General features: G+C 40.8%; 1 protein-coding gene across 1 annotated transcript in view; it reads left to right on the forward strand.

Annotated features, from left to right (window-relative positions):
• The window catches only part of brsk2a (BR serine/threonine kinase 2a), a gene marked incomplete at both ends in the record, with an annotated part of 224,468 nt that overhangs the window by 127,326 nt on the left and 75,211 nt on the right, over positions 1–21,931 (forward strand). Inside the window, 1 exon segment of the mRNA XM_083893512.1 lies at positions 20,953–21,038. Within this exon segment, the coding sequence (XP_083749638.1) occupies positions 20,953–21,038 (86 nt within the window).

Raw genomic sequence — 21,931 nt, forward strand, 5'->3', positions numbered from 1 at the left:
TTGTCTTAAATAATGAAGCTGTGTGTGTGTGTGAACTTACTCGTCTGTAACCAGGGAACGAGCCTCGACTAGTCAGCCGATGATTCTCTTTCAGTGGGAAGCGTCTGCATGTCATGTTTCAGACGACTACAGAGAAACGATGAGGAAGATAATACACAATAATGCACTGGCTGCTTTTATTATACTGTAGATGCATGGTAGGGTCAGAAATGTGTGGGACACAGGAAAAATAGGTCCTTGACGTATTTAAAGTTGCACTTGAAATGTCCTCCTACGCATATCCACAGCCGTGTTTGCCAGTGCTTCAAGCTGGAAGCTACGTTAAATATCCACCCTCTTTGATACGTGGAGAGGTTTATATAAAATTCCACAATACTTGAAGTAGAAACACGCCCAAGTGAAACAGAAGCTGCCAAAGGCCTTACTTTTTGAGACCAGAAGATGGAGTAGATTGTATCTGCTGACAGTACAGGACACTAGGGAAGGGGCCGACCCGATCCAGTCATAATTGACGGATCGGAAATCTCTATAGTTGTATCGGACATTTCCGATCTGTCTGTGTGTGTGTGTCTGCTGAAATGTCTCCACAAGTGATTCCCTGACTTATCTGCTAGCTGGCTGCAAAAAGTGGAATGGGTTTCCTGAACCGAGGCGCGTGTCGATGAGACGCGGAGAAACGATGCACGACTCCGTTCAGGAAATCCATTCCACAGTTTACAGCCAGCTAGCAGGCGAGCATGATTGACCAGGAGTTAACCGGGAAGTTCAGCTCCGCAACCTGCAGCCGAGCCGACGTAATCCCAGCCTTCAAGCCAGGGTTCACGTTAGCCGGTATATATGCCTGTTTTTGGCTGTTGTCACGTGAATTCGGCTCGCGGAAAAAAATATTACCGGGCCAAAGAGACTGTATTTTTATTTATTTTTTTTTTTATTTTTTTTTTAAACACTGGCATTGCGTTGTTGATTGAACATTCACAATGGTAATAACAATGATGATAATAATATTAAAGCAAACAGAGCATCCATATCGGAATAGTATCGGAGTATCGGCAGCTATCTATAGTCAGGTATCGGGATCGGAAGTGAAAAAAGGTGGATCGGTCCATCCCGTCCATCCATTTTAACTTTTAAGCACTTATATTAGAGTCCAAAATACCCCCAGAATGTATTTTATAAAGGCCAAAAAAGTTCATTTTCTACTCTGGTACACAGCACAGCTAATAGTGCCAATACTGCCACTATAAGGTGCTATTTGGCTTCAAGGTTCAGCGTGATGTGCTAACAGAGATGGTATTCTTAAATGTAAAGAGACACTGTTACCTTTCTATTATTTAATTTGAATTGTTCTCTGACTTCTTTTCTCCTAGAGAACTGCTACCCACTGGATATTTTCCCTTTTTCTCGACCATTCTCTGTAAACCCTGGAGATGGTTGTGCGTGAAAATCCCAGTAGATCAGCAGTCTCTGAAAATCTCACGCCACATTCACAAAGTCACTGAATCCCCATTCTGATGCTCGCTTTGTACGTCAGCAGGTCCACAGTGTGTCCGAGCGGATCACGGTGATAAAAAATACAGCGTACAACACTGTATGTGTGAGTGAAGTGTGTCTCGTGAGAATAGTTATGGTTTCTGAGAATCAGCCAGTCTTCTCGTCCCTTGCTCTTTCTGTCCGTCTGTAGTGGTCGGCTGTGAGTCAGAGAGATGGTGGCAGAGTACCTGACTACTGTGACTGATAGAAAGCTGTGGAAAAAAATGCTGGCAATGCACAGACTAAGTGGACTCGGTGTGGCTACAGAAACCAGCCATCACAGGCGTAACAGGCCACACAGGGAGGACAGACTGTGTTCACTTATCATACAAAAAAGAAGCTGCAACAGAATCTCCAGAAATAAAGATGTGAGAGGTTTTATTTATTTAGAGAAAAAGCAACAATGCAAATGCTGATTTTATCTGCCGAGTTTCCCTGCATCTCATAAAATTGTGTAATGCCTAATAGCAATCTAATAAATGTTACAGTGTAGCTCAACTTTACTCCCTGATCAAATTTTCTTGTCTATTGTGAGGAAGTTTTTACATACGACGGCAGTTCTTGAATGCTCTTGTCACAACAATCTGACAACTCTGTAATTGCTGGGCTGATTGTGTTTTTGGGAAATAAACCTTGGTTTTTAGACTGAAAAGATTTAGAAAGTTGTATGAACCAGGGGTTGGTATGACTTGAAATACAACATAAGTGCCAGTTTAGTACTGACAGTCAAACTAAACTCCTTTTGTATCTGTTGAAAATTAACATTTTCTCACAAAACCTGCTTCTTATTTTTCATGTTGCCTACAATCTTTGAACGCAGGGTTCCCATGGGTCCTTGAAATCTTTGAAAGTTTGTGATTAATAGTCAAGTGCTTGAATTTGGTGCAAGAAATAAGTGTTAATGTCTCCCCCTGCCAATGTGCCCTTGTCTGTTCCGACGCCACCTACTGTTTCATGCATTGCTTGATGTACGTAGACGCGGGGCCAATTCCAATTCCTATCTTAACCCTCAATCTTAACCCTCAAGCTCAACCCTTAATCTTAACTGGTCCTCAAAACCAAGTGTTGAGGGTTATTTTGTCACTTAGAAATGGGACACCCCTTAACTACAGATACGTCTTCAGACTGTGGGGGGCAGAATAACGCGAAAGCTGCGTCCAGTCTGTCAACTCCAAAAAAGAAGAAGAAGAAGAACACATTTACATCACGATTATTTATTACGATCTGTTTGTCAGTCAAGTTATTAGGTTGTCAGTTAGTTAGACGTCAGTAATCCATAATATGGGTCTAAACTAAGATAATACAATGGTTTTCTCCATTTTTATATCTCTATTAACAAAGAAAATACTTCATTTGTATCGCACTCGTTTCGCTGCTTTCGGCGCCATCTTTGTTCTGTCAAAACACGCAATGCATTCTGGGTAGCCCTTGCTCCCAAGGGTGGTCTCGGAAAATCTCAATATTGAGGGTGATACAGCCCTTAAACTTGTCCCTCAACTTAATTTTTCTGAGAATCGGGACAGCACTTGCACTAGAGGGAGCGTGCATTTTTGAGATTGAGGGTTAAGCAAGGAATTGGAATTGACCCTAGGCCTGCTCGGAACAAACATCAAGTCGTAATCTCTGCCGTTGACGTGAGATTCCACGCAGAACAATGAGCGAGTAGCGTTTAGCAAGAGTGAGCAAATGACGTGATGCCTGGGAAATGCAAATTCCAAGATCTCTGGCCCACCAAAGAAAATGACAAAGATTGACTTGACCAAGAACACAAGGACAATCACTTGTCCAGATGCAGAGCGTGCTGCAAATCAATAAAAGTGGATGCCATGGGCTAAGCGGCTCTTACAATGTCCTCTCATCTTAAAATGTGTCGGCACATTCTGGTCGTTGAACTTGAGGGAATCGGTCTCAGAAAGTCCTTGAAAAATCCTTGAATTTGATGTCAACCAAGGTGTGAGAACCCTGTTAATAAAAATGTGCATTTTGATAAAAGGTCTGTTTTCGTATAGTGCTTATCGAGTCCTAATAACCACTCAGAGTACTTAAAAATACAGTTTTGCCATTCGCATATTATCATACAGATCATGTATATGCAGCACTTTTCCATCACACATCTCTCATAACCATATTACCATACTTCGGGCGCAGCCACCCAAGTGTTTCGGCCAGGGACACATGCAGCATGTAGATTAGCAGAGCCAGGGATCAAAATCTAACGTTTGGAAGATGACCCATACAACCGCTGATCAATAAATCATCTTTTTTCATAAATATCGATATTAAGAATATGAATTCTTAACACTTCACTGGATGCCACAGATAGTAAAAACTGACACATATTGTTCATTTCTGTGCAATCTGAATTGTTTCATCCTTAAAAACATTATCTCTCTTTCTTGAAACATTTTTTTTTTAATGTCCGGCACTTGAATGATGATAATTGCCCAGGTTAAACAAACTATATTTCCTATGTGAGGGCTCCTCTGGGCCTGTAGCAAAATCCCCCAGTGCATTAAAAAAAACATGAGTCTCTATTGCAATGCTTCCAAGCACCTTCTGTGACGCTCATGATCCGATTGATAGAACCATGGTAGAGAAAAACAAACACTCTGCAGAGCCTCTTCCTGTGAGCAGAGGATTCACTGTTCTACATTTCATACCATGTTACTTATCATTATGCTGAGTCGAGCAACTTTTCTTATCCGCAGTTTGGTTTCGGGCTGAGTAAAATTGTTGCTGTAGCCACCAGCGTTAACAACCAGCGGTGGGAGAAGGGTATATCTTCAGCAGTGGTGGTTGCTGAAGATGGCTGTTCTGTTTCTCCCACTGAGCGAGTGAGATGGTGGCGGCAGCTGCTGCTGTTGGGATAAGGACGACTAATTAGCCGGAGTGACTCGCTCTCCTCCTGAAGCAGCACAAACTTCAAAGTCACTCCACTGTCCCCCAAGCACTGAGAAAGGGAGCGGGAGATGGAGGAGAGGAAGATGGGATGCAGAGAGGATGGTTAGAAAAGGATAGTTAACATGAAGTTGGATAACTCTGAATGGATGTCTTATAATTATAATACAGTTGCTGCACTGTATGTTATTGTATTTGATGTTTTGATGTCACAGTGAAATTACTGACTGACGACTGCCCTTGATGTCAGTCATACCGTTTCAGATGAGAAAGGTGAGCGTCTGGAGTAGTCGGGGGTTATAACTCCCTAATGCAAATAGCTGTAGCATTGCGCTAAAGGCACCACATGTAAGAGCCGACAATGACGAGGAAGTGCCGCAGCCAGCGCAGACAGCTGTATTACTGAAGATGGCCCTAAAATTTAATGGCAAGTAACAGAGTTGGTACCGCGCTCTCATTAAACGTCAATTAACAAGATAATTACTATTCAGCTATGCCATTTTTTTTTTTTGTCTACAATGATGATATTTTGAGTCTTCAGTGTCACTGTTTTGCGTGTGTCAACAGTGGTAACAGTGTAACTAAACACCTTACACCACTTGTTTCAGGTGAAAACTAGTGTAGTGCGTGCTCAGCCATATAGACCAGCGGTCCCCAACCTTTTTTTGCTCCACGGACCTGTTTAATGTCAGGAAATATTTTCACGGACCTGCCACCTAACGCTGTCTGGTCGCTATGGTAACGCTTTAAACGTGCCTTCGAAATAAGATACACAAAACAGCTGTAAACATTTCATTATCGTTGATATATTTGTTTTAATCACTGAATGAAGCCCGTCATATTTGGAACAAGAGTCGGGAACTCAAATTGCTTGCACAAAACTATTGATCAGCACTGAGCATTTGTTTGTTGTTCATCAAAATCAGTATGCGCCGAGAGCACAGGTGGGCGGGAGAGAGAGAGAGAGAGAGTAACGAGTGCGAGTGAGTGAGGTCTGCGGTTTTGGCCATTAGTTCATTTACTTATGTTTGTGTAGGTGTGTAGGCTGAATACGTCGCACAAGTAAGCGAGTTTTGCGACTCACTCCTTGTCACTGAAATGTGCTGCCAGCGGTGACTTCTTTTCTGAGAGAAATCGCTGCAGCGGCTCTCGCTGCAAACACTCTGGCCACCGATCTCCCTCGCGATGCGTCAAGAGTGAGTCATAGACAGATGTAACGGTGGAAATCGGGTCATTTTTCAAAATAAAACATTGTTCAGACCCCGATAATAAATAAAATGGAAATAATGTTATTTTATTCAAGTTATTTATTCTTTCTGTGCGGCTCGGTAACAAATGACCGGTGGGTTGGGGACCGCTGATATAGACCATTTTCATTTGTACATCAACACTGTAAATAAAAACATTAATATGGCATTTAATTAAATTAATTATAAACGTAATAAATGACTAATTATCCTTCTTGTCAACACCAGCATTCAAATGTTGCCATTGGCTATTTTAGTCCATGCTTGCATCACTGGTTTTCATCACTCTCTTGTCTAATCAGTGTGAGCCTCATTGTCTAACACTAAAAAAAAAAAAGAAAAAAAAAAAAAAAAAAAGCAGGTGTTGCTCTGTCACCTTCCTCTCTCCACGACGTGAAGCACGGTGTGAGCAGCACCTTGTTAGACAGCCACAACCCAGCGTCAGATTTCACTACTCACCCTCACTCCCTCAGGTCTCAGCCCGCTTCTTTGGCATTTATCAAAATCAGGCATTGGGGCGGGGAGAGAAGCAGAGACTTTAATTACACTTTAAATGTACAGCCATTTAAGACTAAAAGAGGCAGAGAATAAAGGCTGGCTGCTCATACTGACATTGCGGGGGCGAGTGAGTGAGGCGCAGGGATGTCATGGCCTCAGATGAATCACACGAGGTCTAATCTTGTTATCCCGACACCTCGGCGACAGCGCTGTAGCTTCTTTCTTGCTGCATCTCTACTCTTCCCTCCTAATGATTATAGATTGACCATTCTCACCTCTCTGTGTTCCGCCGTGAGTGGGTTTGGATTTAGAAAACGCCTCAGCTGCGCACGTGTCGTCCTCAACTTTGCGCCGTGTGTGTGTCTTTGTGTGCGTGTGTGTGTGTGTGTGCACGTGTTTGTGCTGCGGCTTGAGCTCAGACACCCTTTAAAATAAATGGGTTTCATATATTGTGCCCCCTGCGCGTTGATCCATCAGCTTTGTTTGGTTCTAAGGCAGAAGCCGGGGCTTAGCGCACAGCTTGATTCTAACAGGCTGATTGATAGTAGAACTCTGTTTCCCTGCTCTGTGCTTGCAGCTTCGTGCTGTCGACCATTTCTGCTTATTGATGCATTCAAATGTAGGAAATTTTATTTTTTTTAATAAAAAAAAAAAAAAATCGTCTTTAACACTGCTGTCAAATAGTGGTATTAATGAACAATACAAAATGACATTGTCAACACAGTGCATTTTTAAAAACACTCTTTTCCCCCTCACAGTTCTTGTTAAACCTAAATAATAACATGGATCTCCCTAAACCTTTAATTCCTTACAAATCCCTTTGTCTGTTATCAGTCAATACAATGGTCACTCGGCTTTCTACATCCTAATTTGGTTTCCAGTCACCACTTCCAAATCAATGTATATCCAATTTTTCCAGTGTTTATTGAGTCCCAAAGAGGCTCAGGTGAAATAGGAAACGGAGAAATTGATTTTACCCACAGGGCACGCGAGATGTTTCGGGTTCGCCAAGAAATCACACCGTGCCTCACCTCAGACAACACCGTCCACTGAGTCTTACACAGTTCTGAGTGCTATAGTTTGGGATCTAACATGTCCTGGGGAGACGCTTAAAAACCCTGTCATCTGTTCACTGAGGTGACAGACCTCAAAAAAAAAAACACACACGGTGCCGACTGGCTGTCTTTACGTTTTTCATACGTCTGAGATGAAACGGAGATGGAGTGCAGATAAAATAATGTAATGGAGGATAGCGGAAGGCAAGCTGCAGCAGCATCCCCCATCGAGCTCAACAGGAGACAGACAAACGTCTAAACTGATGGCGTTTGTTTTTCCTCTTCAAAGGCGACGGTCGCTGTGTTGTCAGATTGATGAGAACACTGTTGGTTTTCTATTTGTTGTTACTTCGGTGTCATTTATTGTGCGTTTCCTTTTGTGAGCAAGGGCCATATTTTATCAAATTCTGCTACGTCTAAGTAGAATGCAGCTTTCATGAGGAGAGCAGCAGCAGAGTTTTCCTTCAATGTTTCTTTTTTATTTCCATTTTTTTTTATGTTCTTTTGTTTTGCTCTGGGATTTCTTGCTTCTTTAATATTACCTGTGAACCCACTGATGTGTATTTTGTCAGTTTCTTCTCAGCTACAGGGTAACGTGTTCTTCTTTTATCCATCTTGCTTGAGAAAGGACTGATAATTGAACAGTTATTTCAGGTTCCCTTGAGAGGGAAAATGTACAACCTCAATTTTTATTTTTAAATCTAAATCTATTTTAAATCTTCTCTCCTTATATCATGCTGCTTCTTAAAAATTGCCACATTTCTCAACATGTTGTCTGTCAGTTTATTTAGTGTATGTGTTAGTGAATGATTTTGTTTAACATTGGCCTTCAGGACTTTGTACGGAGCCCCCGAAAAATGACGGAAAAAAATAAAATTGAAAAAAAAAATTCATACTTTTTTGGGAAACTCAAGATCTCGACTTTGAAACTTGTGATTTCACTTCTTTTTTTTTTTTTTCATCATTTTTTTTCACTGAGACATATACGGAGCCTTTTTTTTTTCTCATGGCTCCGTATATACGTGTAATAGAGCAAAAAAAGGTAATAAGTAAATATTAGATATTCTTATTCTGCTGTAATTTACTTCTAATGTATGTGTGTGTGTTTATTTATGCACACAACTAATCTTTATATGCAGTCATACGTATCATATAAATGACAGTACAATAGATGACCACATTGCTCAGATTCTACAACGCTGCCTACTCACACACACACATACACATACCCTGATGGCTGTGTCACTGCAGTATTCAGTCTGCAATAGTCTCACATCAGACAGACAGTGTTATGGGGTGAATCACAGCTCGAGGATGAGCGGATCACGAAGAGCTCTGCCATCACGTCATCACGAACACACTGTGTTTACTGGAGTAGACTTTATTCAGGCCCTAACTCAAAGGAATTTGATTCTCATGAGCAAAAGCGCCCGCTCGACGATCACAATACACACTCAGAAATCAGCTACTTGACATTTGTATGCTCTGATAAAGTTTATTTATTATAAAGTTTTATTATGTTAAGTATCACGAGGGCTTTTTAATTGTTCATGTTGCAAAAGCACATTTACAGAGTTACCTTTCTCACAGGGAAATGCTTTAATGTAACACATTTTTTTTTGTAATTGCTGTGCTATTATACTGTGATAAGTTTCTTTTAATGGTAATGTTCCCCCAATGACGATCATTAATATTGCATATTCTTGCTAATATTCTGCCTCTATAAAACACAGGTTTATGTCAGAATTCTCAAAAGTGCTGTGGGCTAATCAGAATCACTCGTTGGTGTTTTGGTGCATAACCAATAACATAACGAGAAGATAAGTCTAAAGAATAAAGTACGATGATAAACGTCTGTGCATGAAATAGCGGCCTTTAAGTGCAGTACAGTATGTAATAAACGCTAATGTAATGGTACAGTAAATTTTACACGCAGTTACTTTAAATGCTCCCATTTCTTTGTGGCTTCATTATGCACTTCATTAGCTTCCACAGGGCCAAAAGTATATACACAGACTATATTTATTTATAGACTGAGCATAGATTTAGTACTTTTTTACAGGTTTGGAAATAAATTGAAATTAGTCCTGACTCGGCAATGCTTATGATTTCATGAGTCAGTGTGTTGAACATCTCAATCAAGCTACTTGATTCCTGTTAGGATTGTTTTCTAACGGCTGCTCTCTTCACTCGAACTCAAATCTCTCTGCCCGCGAATGCACAAACACACGTATGTAAATTTAATCAGAGAGAGTTTTTACGTTTTTGCGTGCCCTTTGCCATTCTTGTGCTAAATAATTAGTACCAGTGGAACACGATTGTCTGCCTTTTATGTGTCAAGTAAGATAGACTCAGTTTAAAGATGTAATTAACAAGTGCAGAAGCTTAAGCAACTCCCTGATTACATAATTAGGACGTTGCCTGAACTTATTTGCAAAGCTTTAAGGTAATTTGAGTTGTTTCCGTTCGCCGGTCTAACTTATACTGACCTGTTGTCTATCCAGTATTGACTCCTCCACCTGGCTAACTACTGTCCAGGCTCATGTGTCAACAGATAAGTCATGTATTTATATGTGGAGATAATTAGTTGAGTAGATGAGTCCTAATTAGCTTCTTGTTGCAGTGCACTGCAGTGGTCCTCATTACTCAGTCATTACTTACGATCATTTGTTTTTTTCAAGTTGTTCATATACCTCTCTGCTGTCAGGTCATCTCACTCCTACTTGTTTGCTGATTTGCTAAACTTAAACCGAAGTATGAAGTTATCATAACTTTTCTTCCAACTTTGGTCAATTAATAATATCCAGATTAATGTATTTTCCTTTGTTAAAAAAGGGAGTATAGTTTCACAGAACTCAACTATAGACAGAAACAAAATGTAAAGCTCTCATAGAGTGGTTCTATGGCACACATATATAGTTGCTGCAAACGAGCCGATAGAAATCTCTCCTGACTGAAGCTCTCGTCAGCCGCGCTGTTTCAGACTGAAATCTCACACCCAGAAGACAGACTTTGTTGTGATTGGCCAACCAACGAGAGCTTTCCCAACTGTCTTGTGATTGGCCAGGTACCTGGAAGTGATGTAATTAGCACGTCAGCTCTCAGAAGCGCAGCTCCCCCCTCTGGAATGGTGGATGCACTGCTACTCATTATCAAAACATTGTTTTAACAATTTAAAAATAGCTTCGCCACGACTCCCTGTCGTAGTCCCTTTAACGCCTTTGAGCCAAAGTCGTACCCAGAGTCAGAAGACGATGTCGCAAGTGAAACACCTCCACAACGGACGTTCTACTTCTGCAGTTAAATGTCCGGATGTGCCCAGACTAGTGCCCGGAGCTGGAAGATGTGCTGTTCTGGAGATGGGATCCTTACGTAACGATTCCAGGCTTTTTCAGAGCGCTTGCACAGCCCGAGAATACAATTAAACCCAGCGTTCTCAGCAGTGGTTGAACTGTTTGTTTCAGAACTTTAGGGGTAATGGCACAGATACACACCAAAAAACAGAGTTAATTGGAACTTCCAGTCTATGGGAGCTTTAAAGCATATATATTTCATTTCAGTTCAGCAGCCAAAATGGAATATAAGCCTTCAAGATATCACATTTTAGTACACATTTCCTGAGAGCATCCAATTCTATCTTCATGTACTGCACTTATAAGAAAAAAAAAGTTTGCTATCTTACATGCAAATGTAGGCTAGAGCGGTGATTAGATTTTCACTTTTTTTTCAACAGATATAGATGACCTTCATCACTATCTGTCTATCTAGTCTGCTGAAAACCAGTTTATTAATCCACATTTCCCATCATCCACACAACCCAAGGTCACCTTTCCAATCCCCTTGTATGAAATATCCCTCTCTTGGACGAGCTGACAAAAAGACAGTTCAGACAAGCAACTCAAAAACATGACTGCCAATGCGATCAACTGCCTGCCAGTCACTGATAAATCACTCATTCTGCAGTTTCTCTCTCCGCCAGCCCGCCCCACTTCATCCATCCATCAGCTCATTCAGTGGTTTTGAAAAGAGGTTCACGACTATAGCCTTTGACCTCAGGGTGTGGAGTTGCCTCTGCCATTAGACTCCATTAGGATCAAGGTCAACCAGGGACATGTCGGTTAGTGTGGGATAATGTGGTCTGGCAGACTGATATATCTTTCACCAAGAGCAGACAACAGAGACATTATTAGAGAAATAAAACGAGAGAAACACAGAAGTGATGGAGGAGGAGGAGGGCTGGAATTGGTCTTGGGTGTGAACGAGTGAGGGAAAAAAAACCATACGATAATGGGGAGAGATGAAGGATTAAGACTAGAGCTGCAACTCACGATTATTTTGGTAATCGATTAATCTGTCCATTATTTTCTCGATTAATTGATGAAACTTTTGGTCAGGAAATGTTAAAAAAAACGTTGATCAGTGTTTGTCAAAGCTGGAAATGATATGTTCTCGAATGTCTTGTTTTGTTCACAAACCAAAATGATTCACTTTTAATGATTTCTTTGTTATGTGGAGCAAATAAACCAAGAAAATATGCACTTTTAAGAAGCTAAAACAATCATAAATCTTGTTTTAATCATGAAAAAAGCTTAAAACCGATTATCGATTATCAAAATAGTTGCCGATTAATTTAGTAATCGATTTAGTAATCGATTAATAATCGATTCATCAATCGTTTCAGCTCTAATTGACTAGTGAACTAGCCGAGACAGAATCCTCCTTGATTTACTTGTCTTTGGCAATGATCAGACTCACCCATGTAGTCTCCTTTTCACCAAAACTGACACATGATGCAGAGATTATCAAAAAGAACTGCTGCACTGACTGTCTTTACTTATATTTTTATTTGTGAGGTCAGGGAAAGCAATAAACAGAGAAATTAAAAATGGAGTTAAATACCTGGCCTCAAATTTGTATTTGTCCATTGTTTTCATACCAATGCTAATTAGGATAAAAACATGGCATATTCACACTGATTTACATGACCCATAAGAATCTGAATTGGACAGTCCACTCATATGTACCATACTTTATCATTTACTTTCCTCATAATGCATAGTAGTATCATTATAAGCAGTCATCAGGCTTCCCCACATACAAGTTATTATTGTCTTGAGGGAACGGTATCATGTCCCTCTATATGAAATACAGGAAGAACTCTTTGGACACAGACTCATTGTGACTGATGACATTCTAAAATAACACAGACTGCATGAGCGTGTGTGTGCATTTGACCTTGAAACTGACGCCTATATATATATTGTTGCAAAGACAGACAAATAGCACCTTATCTTTAACATGCATGTGTAAGCACATACATGTACACACAGATGCACACATGCATGTGTGCACACCAGCTTGTCTGCCCTTCTGCTTCTGGCAGGAAAAGTGATTCTGCCCTACTGGCTCGCTGACCGACATATGGATGAATGGAGGTAGCTTGTGGCTTGTCATCATCAGGACCGGGTGTGTACAGTGTGTGTGCATTAATGTGTCCACATGTCACAACTATGAATGGATGACGAACTGACTGGATTTGTCTTGGAGCCAGTGGCCAAGCTGTGCCGTCTCCGCCCCGTCTGCTCACTGACAGTTGGCCCCCCGATTCTCTCCAGCCATTACCCCCGTCCATACTTTACTTCTCCCTCCCCCATATGTTATCTTTTCTGTTTATCCAGCACGTCTCACTCCCAGCATTTGCAAAATGAGCTGTGATTTTACGTGCTGTGTTTTATTCTTTTCAGACAAATCCAATTAGACTGAAGAGAGACTGAACAATTGAAAGTAAAAGTCGTAATAAAAAAGACTAAATTGAATTAAATTACAACGAGGTGAAAGATGAAAATTAGGTAAGCAAAATGAATCATGTACCTGACAAATGAGAGAAATTGCAGTGAGTTTACACTAATATATCCCTTTGAAGGTTGACATCAGCTGGTGTGATAATCAGGGAAAGTGATCATTTAAGGACCGTTAGGTTGAGTAAGTCTGTGAATTCAATTGAATTAAAAGAAGAAATCATCCGTATCCGTAATCCGTTTTTGTAATTACATATTTGTAAAACAATTAAGGGATCATCCAGTGTGATTGTTATGAAGTATTAATAAGTTATCAACATTGACTTTGCTGAGAATCCTGCCATTTCCATGGACTCACTTTGGAGCCCAACACTCGCTGTGGCTAACAGCAGGTACAGGACCGAGACTTTTAGAGTTACTTATTAAAATCTACACTAGTTTAAGGGTGAATTCCAATTCCTTTCTTAACCCTCAATCTTAACCCTCAATCTCAAAAATGAGCGCTCCCTCTAGTGCAAGTGCTGTCCCAATTCTCAGAAAAATTAAGTTGTGGGGCGAGTTTAAGGGCTGTATCGCCCTCAATATTGAGATTTTCCGGGACCACCCTTGGGAGCAAGGGCTACCCAGAATGCATTGCGTGTTTTCACATAACAAAGATGGCGTCGAAAGCAGCGACACGAGTGCGATACTAATTAAGTATTTTCTTTGTTAATAGAGATATAAAAATGATGAAAACCATTGTATTATCTTAGTTTAGGCCCATATTATGGATTACTGACGTCATTGTTGCGTAACATTTATTTTTATTTTACGATCTTTTGTCAATAGCCGGCCGGTGCGGACAAGCGATCGTTTGCTATGGTTTACTTTTCAATAAGCCGTGGTGTGTGGTAACTGTCAAAGTATTATCTTATAACAGCCATTCTCAACCTTGGGGTCCCGACCCCAATTGGGGTCGCAAGATGATTTCTGGGGGTCGCCAAATCATTTTGTAAAAATATACATATATTTTTTTTTATATATTTTTTTTTAAAATCAAAATTAATGTAGCATCCGATCAGACGTTATAATGACGACGATCGGTTTGGCCGAAAAAGTACACTGGAGGGGGTCGCACTCAAAAAGGTTGAGAACCACTGTTACAACTAACTGACAACCTAATAACTTGACTGAAATAAAATAATAAATAAATAATCGTAACGTAAATGTGTTCTTCTTCTTCTTCTTTTTTGAAGTTGACAGACTGGACGCAGCTTTCGCGTTATTCTGCCCCCCTACAGTCTGAAGACGTATCTGCATTTAAGGGGTGTCCCATTTCTAAGCGACAAAATAACCCTCAACACTTGGTTTTGAGGGCCAGTTAAGATTAAGGGTTGAGCTTGAGGGTTAAGATTGAGGGTTAAGATAGGAATTGGAATTGGCCCTAAGCTAACCATATCTTAGGAATATGTTTGCAACTTTATCTTGCCGTTGGACAGCCTTTTTTAGCCTGGAAACTGGTCCATTGGTGCTGCTGCGCACATCAGCCCACTCACCAAGGTCAGCGTTCATATGTCAATACCCCCCTTTACAACAACAACAGCACTTCAAAAAACGTTCCCTTGAATAACCTTTGCTGTTGAAGCCTGTGAAATAAGGTCAGTGGTGGTGTGCAAGGACTTAAGACGTGTGATAACGAAAAAATAAAAGCTTTTGAGATTCCACACGAACATGTTTGTGGTATAACCTCAAACCACTCTTTGTATACTAAACATGTTCATTGAAATGATTTAGACCTAGAAACATGGTACAAAGAGAGACATGGGCCAGGTGCACCAAAGCCATCGAAAGGGAATTGTCTGGTATTTCCTAGATCATCGTGTTTTCTCTAATTACATGGCTCCATCATTGCCTTCCCTGTCATCATTTAACTATCCGCGGGCTGTTTGTTGCATGTTGCTGCTAAAAAGGTTATCTTTCGCCCTGTGTTGTTTTAATTAAAAACAAAAGAGGCTGCAAGACTCTGGGGGGAATGAGCTGGCATGGCCACTGTGCTCTCTTTCTGTCCGTCTCTTCTATATTTCTCTTTTTACGCTTCGCCATCGCAGGGAATTACATGGGCTTGTGCTTTATCTCGCTCCTTCCTCTGCCTCCCCCTTTTGTTTTTCAATCTATCCAGCAGCTCGTACATGCACTGCAGCTCCAGTGTTAGCATAGTTATTCACATTTTTTTTTTTTTTTTTTAGCTGACACACATGACTGCCCTGTTGACTTTGATCCTCAGATCTCGGTATCAGGAGACCATTCAGTCACTTGCCCGGGGGGAGGTGACAGAAATGTCTGTGTTTTCCTTCTTTGTGCATGAGATGGCACAAGATGCAATAAGTGGAGAGTGAGAGATGACAGACCCTGTGATCCAATATTTTCCCCTCTGAGACTTTGGGCTGGTTTCTCTTTACAGTCATTCTGTGACACGTGCGACATGAGTCTCACCCCTTTGTGTCTTTGTTGCACGCCTGTCTCTGATTGCCTGTTCTCTATTTCTGAACTCTGTATAGTCACGCTGATGACACTATTGATGTTTTGCCACTCTTTTGTTTGCTTGCCCATTCAGACATTCAGATCCAGTCGGCTGTAATTTAAAGAATCCATAGCAAGCAGAGAATACTGTGCAAAAACTGGCTCTGAACATCTGAATTTGGGATTGCACTTTTTAACCCCAGAAGAGAAAGGGAAAGGGGCTTTGGTGAGACAGTAGATTTTTTTTTGTTGCATTTTCCTGGGATCAAGGCATTGTTTACAAAGCCCTGAAGTTTCGAAACAAACAGTTCAGCCACTGCTGAGAACGCGGTGTTTTATTGTAATCTCGGGCTCAGCGAGATCTCTGAAAAAACCCGGTCCGGTTACGTAAACGGCAGTTCTCCTGAACAACAGATCCACCGGATGTGCACTAGTCCGGGCACATCCGGTTGCGTACATTGAACCGCAGAAGAAGAATAACGTCCATTGTGGAGGTGTTTCACGAGCGACAGTGTCTTCTGACTCTGGGTCTGACTATTTTTAAACACTGTTAAAACAATGTTTTGATAATGAGTAGCAGTGCATCCACCGTTCCAGCTGCGCATCTGAGAGCGGGTGTGCTGAATATGTCACTTCCGGGGAGTTGAGTCGCAAATCTCACGACTGGGAAACACCGTCAGAAAAGAGGATTTCTATTGGCTCGTTTACAGCAACTAGGAGGTTTTTGACCATAATAACAAGTTAATGTATGTAAGTAAACCTACATAACAGGACCACTCTATGTGAGCTTTAAGTTTTAGTTAATAGTAGCCTACATACAAATTGCCTAATGGCAAAGGGAAATTAAATGCATGACAGTAAAATGTTATATTTATTTATGGGAATGCAATTTAAATTGGTCATAACATGTTATTTATCATCATTTATAAATGTCAACCAAATGGCACCTATATAAATGGCCATTTTGGTGATTTTTGTGTCGAAATACTTAGACCAAAAATGTGTCTATTTCAGTGGATTTGCATTTCTTTTATGGAATTTCATTTTACGAGACGTTGAACAAAGATGGTGTTTGCTGTTGGTTCGGTATTGGTCCCCTGTTGGTCCCCTTAAAAAAAAGCCAGTAACAACCATTACTGCTAAGCACCAGTGACTGTTTCCATGTAGCCCCATTCCTGTCCGTCTCTTTTGCAAAGGGTTGCTTTCCGTTATAACTTACCATCTGCACCGGCAAATTACACCATAATTAAAGTAATAAATCACGTGAAATGCTTTTCAAACACGTCAAAATTGAAGTCCAGGTCAAACAAAATTGTGCTCAAGCTTTTAATTTGGACAAACACAAATGTCATTTGCTGGCACCTGTTGGTAAAAGAAGTAATTCATGATCATTCATCATCACATAGCTCCAGGTTATTATATGTCTTCATTTTCGCTCGCAGCCATCTTAACAGAAATCATCATTACATTTCCAACCTAGCGACCTGTTTAGCTGGCAGGTTATGACACTGAAAGGCTCATCCACCAACGGACTTCTGACATCTTCTACTAATGATGTCCTCTCCTCAGCAATAACCACCATATATTACAAGATATATTATCTCCCCATCAGATAGCCAATTTGGATTAGTGTCAGTCTTGAGCTCTCATTCCACCTCTGGTTTCTGATTAGGTTTTTTACTCCCCTGTTGAGTTATCAAAAAAATTGAGCAAATTGGCTGTAAATTAAACTTCCGAATGGAAACGAACACCTATAACAAGAAGGATAAAAGAAAGATGGTGTGGGTCCAGATGACCACCTGTCCATCTGTCGGTGTGTGTCACTGTGTCTCAATGAGCACTGTCCAACTGACTGCTAATAAAGGCTTAATGATGTGCCATGGTGATAAGGCGATTGGCGAGAAGTGTCCACACTCACAGATGTGAAACTTAATGAGAGAGCGAAGTGCAGGTGCCAGGCCAAAAGTTAGGATGGCCACCTGGCATTTGGGCCATGCCAACATAATTGCAAGAAAGTGTTGGATGTGTGTAAGGCTTTGAGGAAAAAGTTAAGGAAACAGGTAGCAAGTACATGCTTGAGTAGATGCAGCTGCTGCTGCTGCTGCTGCAGTGTCGGACCATTTCTTTTGACTGATTGTTTGTTAATGAATAAAAACCGTTGTACTATTTACTGCAAGAAAGAGCACAAAAGGAACACATGTTCGATATAGTGTGTTAATCACCAGCTAATCTTGCATTCAGTTGTACAGTTAAGTCTGAACATAAAGCCTCATTTCTCTTATTTCAATTAACTTAAAGGAGGCGCTTAGAGGCTGTTTAAAAAAAAAAAAAAAAAACAGCTGCTGCCTCTGGAGAGTTTGGGCAGCTCATCTCTTCCTGAGACCTTGGTAGCATTATTCTCTCTGCAGGGAGGCCCCACTGCCAGCTATCTAGCTAACAACTGCAGGCTCATTCTTAACAACATACCAAAGCCTCAGGTGAGAAAGTGGCACGGTGTTGTGGTGCTGATTGTGCTCATTAGTCTTTGGATTAGCCCTGATTGGCCTAGCCGTTACCCCCACTGATACGGCATGCTAATGCTAATTATGCATTTACCACTTTACCCTTTTTAGACAAGCTGTGGGCCTGAGTCCATTAGCTTTATATTCTCCCTTGACTTTTTCTTGGCTGCAGATCCAACACCAGTTGCACGGCATTGCATTTTCGCTTCAATCCACGATGTAAATGATCAGCAGGTTTTTTATCATATGCTTTCCATTTGATAAGACGTGCAGTGAGGATGCGGATTAATCCAACTCAAGTATGGTTTCCATCAGCCTCTTTTGCCTAAGGGCAGGGGAAAAAGCGGTTGTTTCAATTTAAGAACAAAAAAAAAGGTTGATGTGAATGAGAGCAACGGAAACGGATTCAGAGAATGACATTTAGAAATCACCTGATCAAAACATCAAGCGATTACTGGAAAAATAGCACAAACGTGGCTGAGACATACTCTGATCTTGCTTGGTGCTCTTAAAGTCAAGTTGTTCCTTCTTTTTCTTTTAGTGCGACCTTATTCTTTTGTGCCACCCATTGTTTATGTTGGTGAACTAATTGCCAGTATGCACATGTGGATGGAAACGCACATAAATGCATGTTTTCACTTACGGAATTATTGAAACTTCAATTAAAATGTGTAATATTTTAGAAAATTTTATTAAAGTACTTTCCAAAGTTTAAAGGGATACTTCACCGATTTGAATGTGGCTATGTATTGCCAGAATAGCAGTAGTATTTAGAAAATGTGCTTCCCTCCCTCAGTTTTTCCCTGACTTGTAAAAAAAGTGCCCTACTGTGAGTCAAATGACGCGTTTTGCATCACAGTAGGGCAAATTTTGAAAATGGAAAACAGATTTTTTTACAACTCAGTGAAAAACTGAGGGAGGGAAGCACATTTTCTAAAAAAATACTACTGCTATTCTGGCAATACAAAGCCACATTCAAATCGGTGAAGTATCCCTTTAATAGAGCAGACAGAGATGACCAGCACGATATGCAAGGAAATCAAAAACAATAAGAGAGCGTAATTAAGAGGACAAACCCGATTTCAAACCCAGCCAAGCAAACAGCTTGGTGGGCGTTTGCCAAAAATCATAGTTGGCTTTAAACTTCATTTCACATGGCTGTTCATAAAACCAAGCCATGATGAGTGTGACATCAAAGCAACGTGAAGGCCGTCAGAGGCAAGCGACATACTGAAATTGACTTTGATGAGATTGAGATGAGGCAGAAGAGCTTTTAACTCACACTGGCTTTTCATCTCCATCATTGTCAGTCAGTGTTAGACAGACAGACGGTGAGAGAGAAGGTGGACAGGAAATTTGGAGGAGACGGAGTGGACGGATAACCACAAGGAGCAAAGTAGAGAAGCGCGGGGAGCTGAAGATAAGTGGTGGCGTGCTGATTTTCAGTGGCAGCTGTACATGCTGACTACAAACTCAGGAGATGCTGACACAAATCCAAACTGATCTGCTTGTGTTTGGTGAAATCCAGTTCTTACCTGTCTCACAGTGTGCTTGCATGTCTCTCAGCAGCTATGTAAGCAGAAAAAAAAACAAGAAGAAGTCTTGCTTATTCTGGACAGTATATGTACCACTGTCTCTGCAAACAACTGCAGTAAAACTAGACAAACTGCAGGTGAAAAGCATCCTTTGGGAGACATCAGTGTATCTGAGTGGACATTTTTTACCCCATTCCCCCACAGTGTTTACTCTTAGATGCCAGAACTCTTCAACTGTGACATCTGACTCTTACTCTGCAGTGATTGTTGTCCAACCAAGCTCAAAAATGTTCACCTTTACCAAAACACACTCGATTCTGAAGTGCGTTTGCTAAGTAGTGAGGGGTTTTTTGTGAGTAAGGAAAGCAAAAGCTATAAAGAAAACACTGTGTTTACTTAGTTTTATAAGTAAACTACATTTACACTTGTCAAATCCATTTTGTCAATAAAAAATGTTGGTGCGCTCTTTGCGTTGGTTAACTTCTCCCTTTTAAGCCCTTGTGCCTGTTATGTAAAGGGCCAATTCCAATTCCTATCTTAACCCTCAATCTTAACCCTCAAGCTCAACCCTTAATCTTAACTGGCCCTCAAAACCAAGTGTTGAGGGTTATTTTGTCACTTAGAAATGGGACACCCCTTAAATGCAGATACGTCTTCAGACTGTAGGGGGCAGAATAACGCGAAAGCTGCGTCCAGTCTTTCAACTCCAAAAAAGAAGAAGAAGAACACATTTACGTCACGATTATTTATTTATTATTTTATTTCAGTCAAGTTATTAGGTTGTCAGTTAGTTATAAGATGATACTCAGACAAATACCACAACCACGGACATATTCAGCTGACAGTTACCACACACCACGACTTATTGAAAAGTAAACCATAGCAAACGATCGCGTGTGCGCACCGGCCGGCTATTGACAAAAGATCGTAAAATAAATGTAATGTAATCCATAATATGGGCCTAAACTAAGATAATATAATGGTTTTCATCATTGTTATATCTTTATTAACAAAGGAAATACTTAATTTGTATCGCACTCGCTTCGCTGCTTTCGACGCCATCTTTCTTATGTGAAAGCAATGCATTCTGGGTAGCCCTTGCTTCCAAGGGTGGTCTCGGAAAATCTCAATATTGAGAGCGATACAGCCCTTAAACTCGCCCCTCAACTTAATTTTTTGAGAATCGGGACAGCACTTGCACTAGAGGGAGCGTGCACTTTTGAGATTGAGGGTTAAGATTGAGGGTTAAGCAAGGAATTGGAATTCACCCAATGTATCTCTCCAACAGTTGTTCCTGGAAACACTTTCTATAAGGTATACTGTGTTGACATTTCGCTAATCAAATGTGTTGTCTCTCCTCCCCTCCCTCTGTTTTCCTGTTTGTCCCTCAGGTGGAGCGAGAAATAGCTATCCTGAAGCTCATAGAACACCCACACGTTTTAAAGCTACATGACGTCTACGAAAATAAAAAGTACCTGTAAGTATCACCGGAAGATTGTGGCGCGGCCCTGATTTATGTAAAGTATATTAAATCGTAAATATACTGCACACACTCAGGGATTACAAGTTTGTACTAAAAAACTTTCGTGGCTCAGAAACAGCACGACCGTCAAGTGCTCTTATGGATATTCAAGCAATCTATAAAATCCCAAAGATGATTTTGTTGGACTAGGGAGCAGTTTTGATTGGTGTATTATGATTGCAGGGCAACAGTGATAGCCTTGGAGGGGGCGGATGCTTCATTAGTACAGGCATAAAGCATTTAATTTGGTCATGCACGCTATGGGACTGCTAACAGGGAGAGAAAGTATCCGCAATGTAAACACCACGACGCGCCTATCAGAGATTAGCCCCGGAGAGTGGCAGCCACATTAGTCGTCTACTCGGCTGCCGCACACAAACACACACATACACAAACGCAGTCGTAAATCTGTTTGGCAACTTTTACAGTGAATGACAAGCTCATCAGTGGTTTATTGAAGCCCTCGTGATCTATGATGGAGGGTTTATCAACTAAATTCAATTAGTTCTCATGTTCAGCTTATAGACCGAATAGGATTGAGCACGCCACTTCAGTCCAGGAACCATACATCTCATACTTTAACACGATAGGAATAGCAGTATTATTGTATTGTATTATGATTCATCTTATAATTGTATTATCCAAATCACATTTTGCGTCTGTTGCTTCATCACGTTTTGACAGCTGGTCACTAGTAGAGAGTCACACAAGACAAATTGCTGCACATTTGCCTCACCAGCGATTGGAGTAGGCTCTTCACATCATTTCACATCACTAATGTAGTTTTTCTCTTAATGTTGTCTAGATTCTCACTCAGATATCTTATAACATGGCAGCCAATTACAGAT

This window comes from Microchirus variegatus (assembly GCF_963457635.1).
Source record: "Microchirus variegatus genome assembly, chromosome: 8".
Lineage (NCBI taxonomy): Eukaryota > Metazoa > Chordata > Actinopteri > Pleuronectiformes > Soleidae > Microchirus > Microchirus variegatus.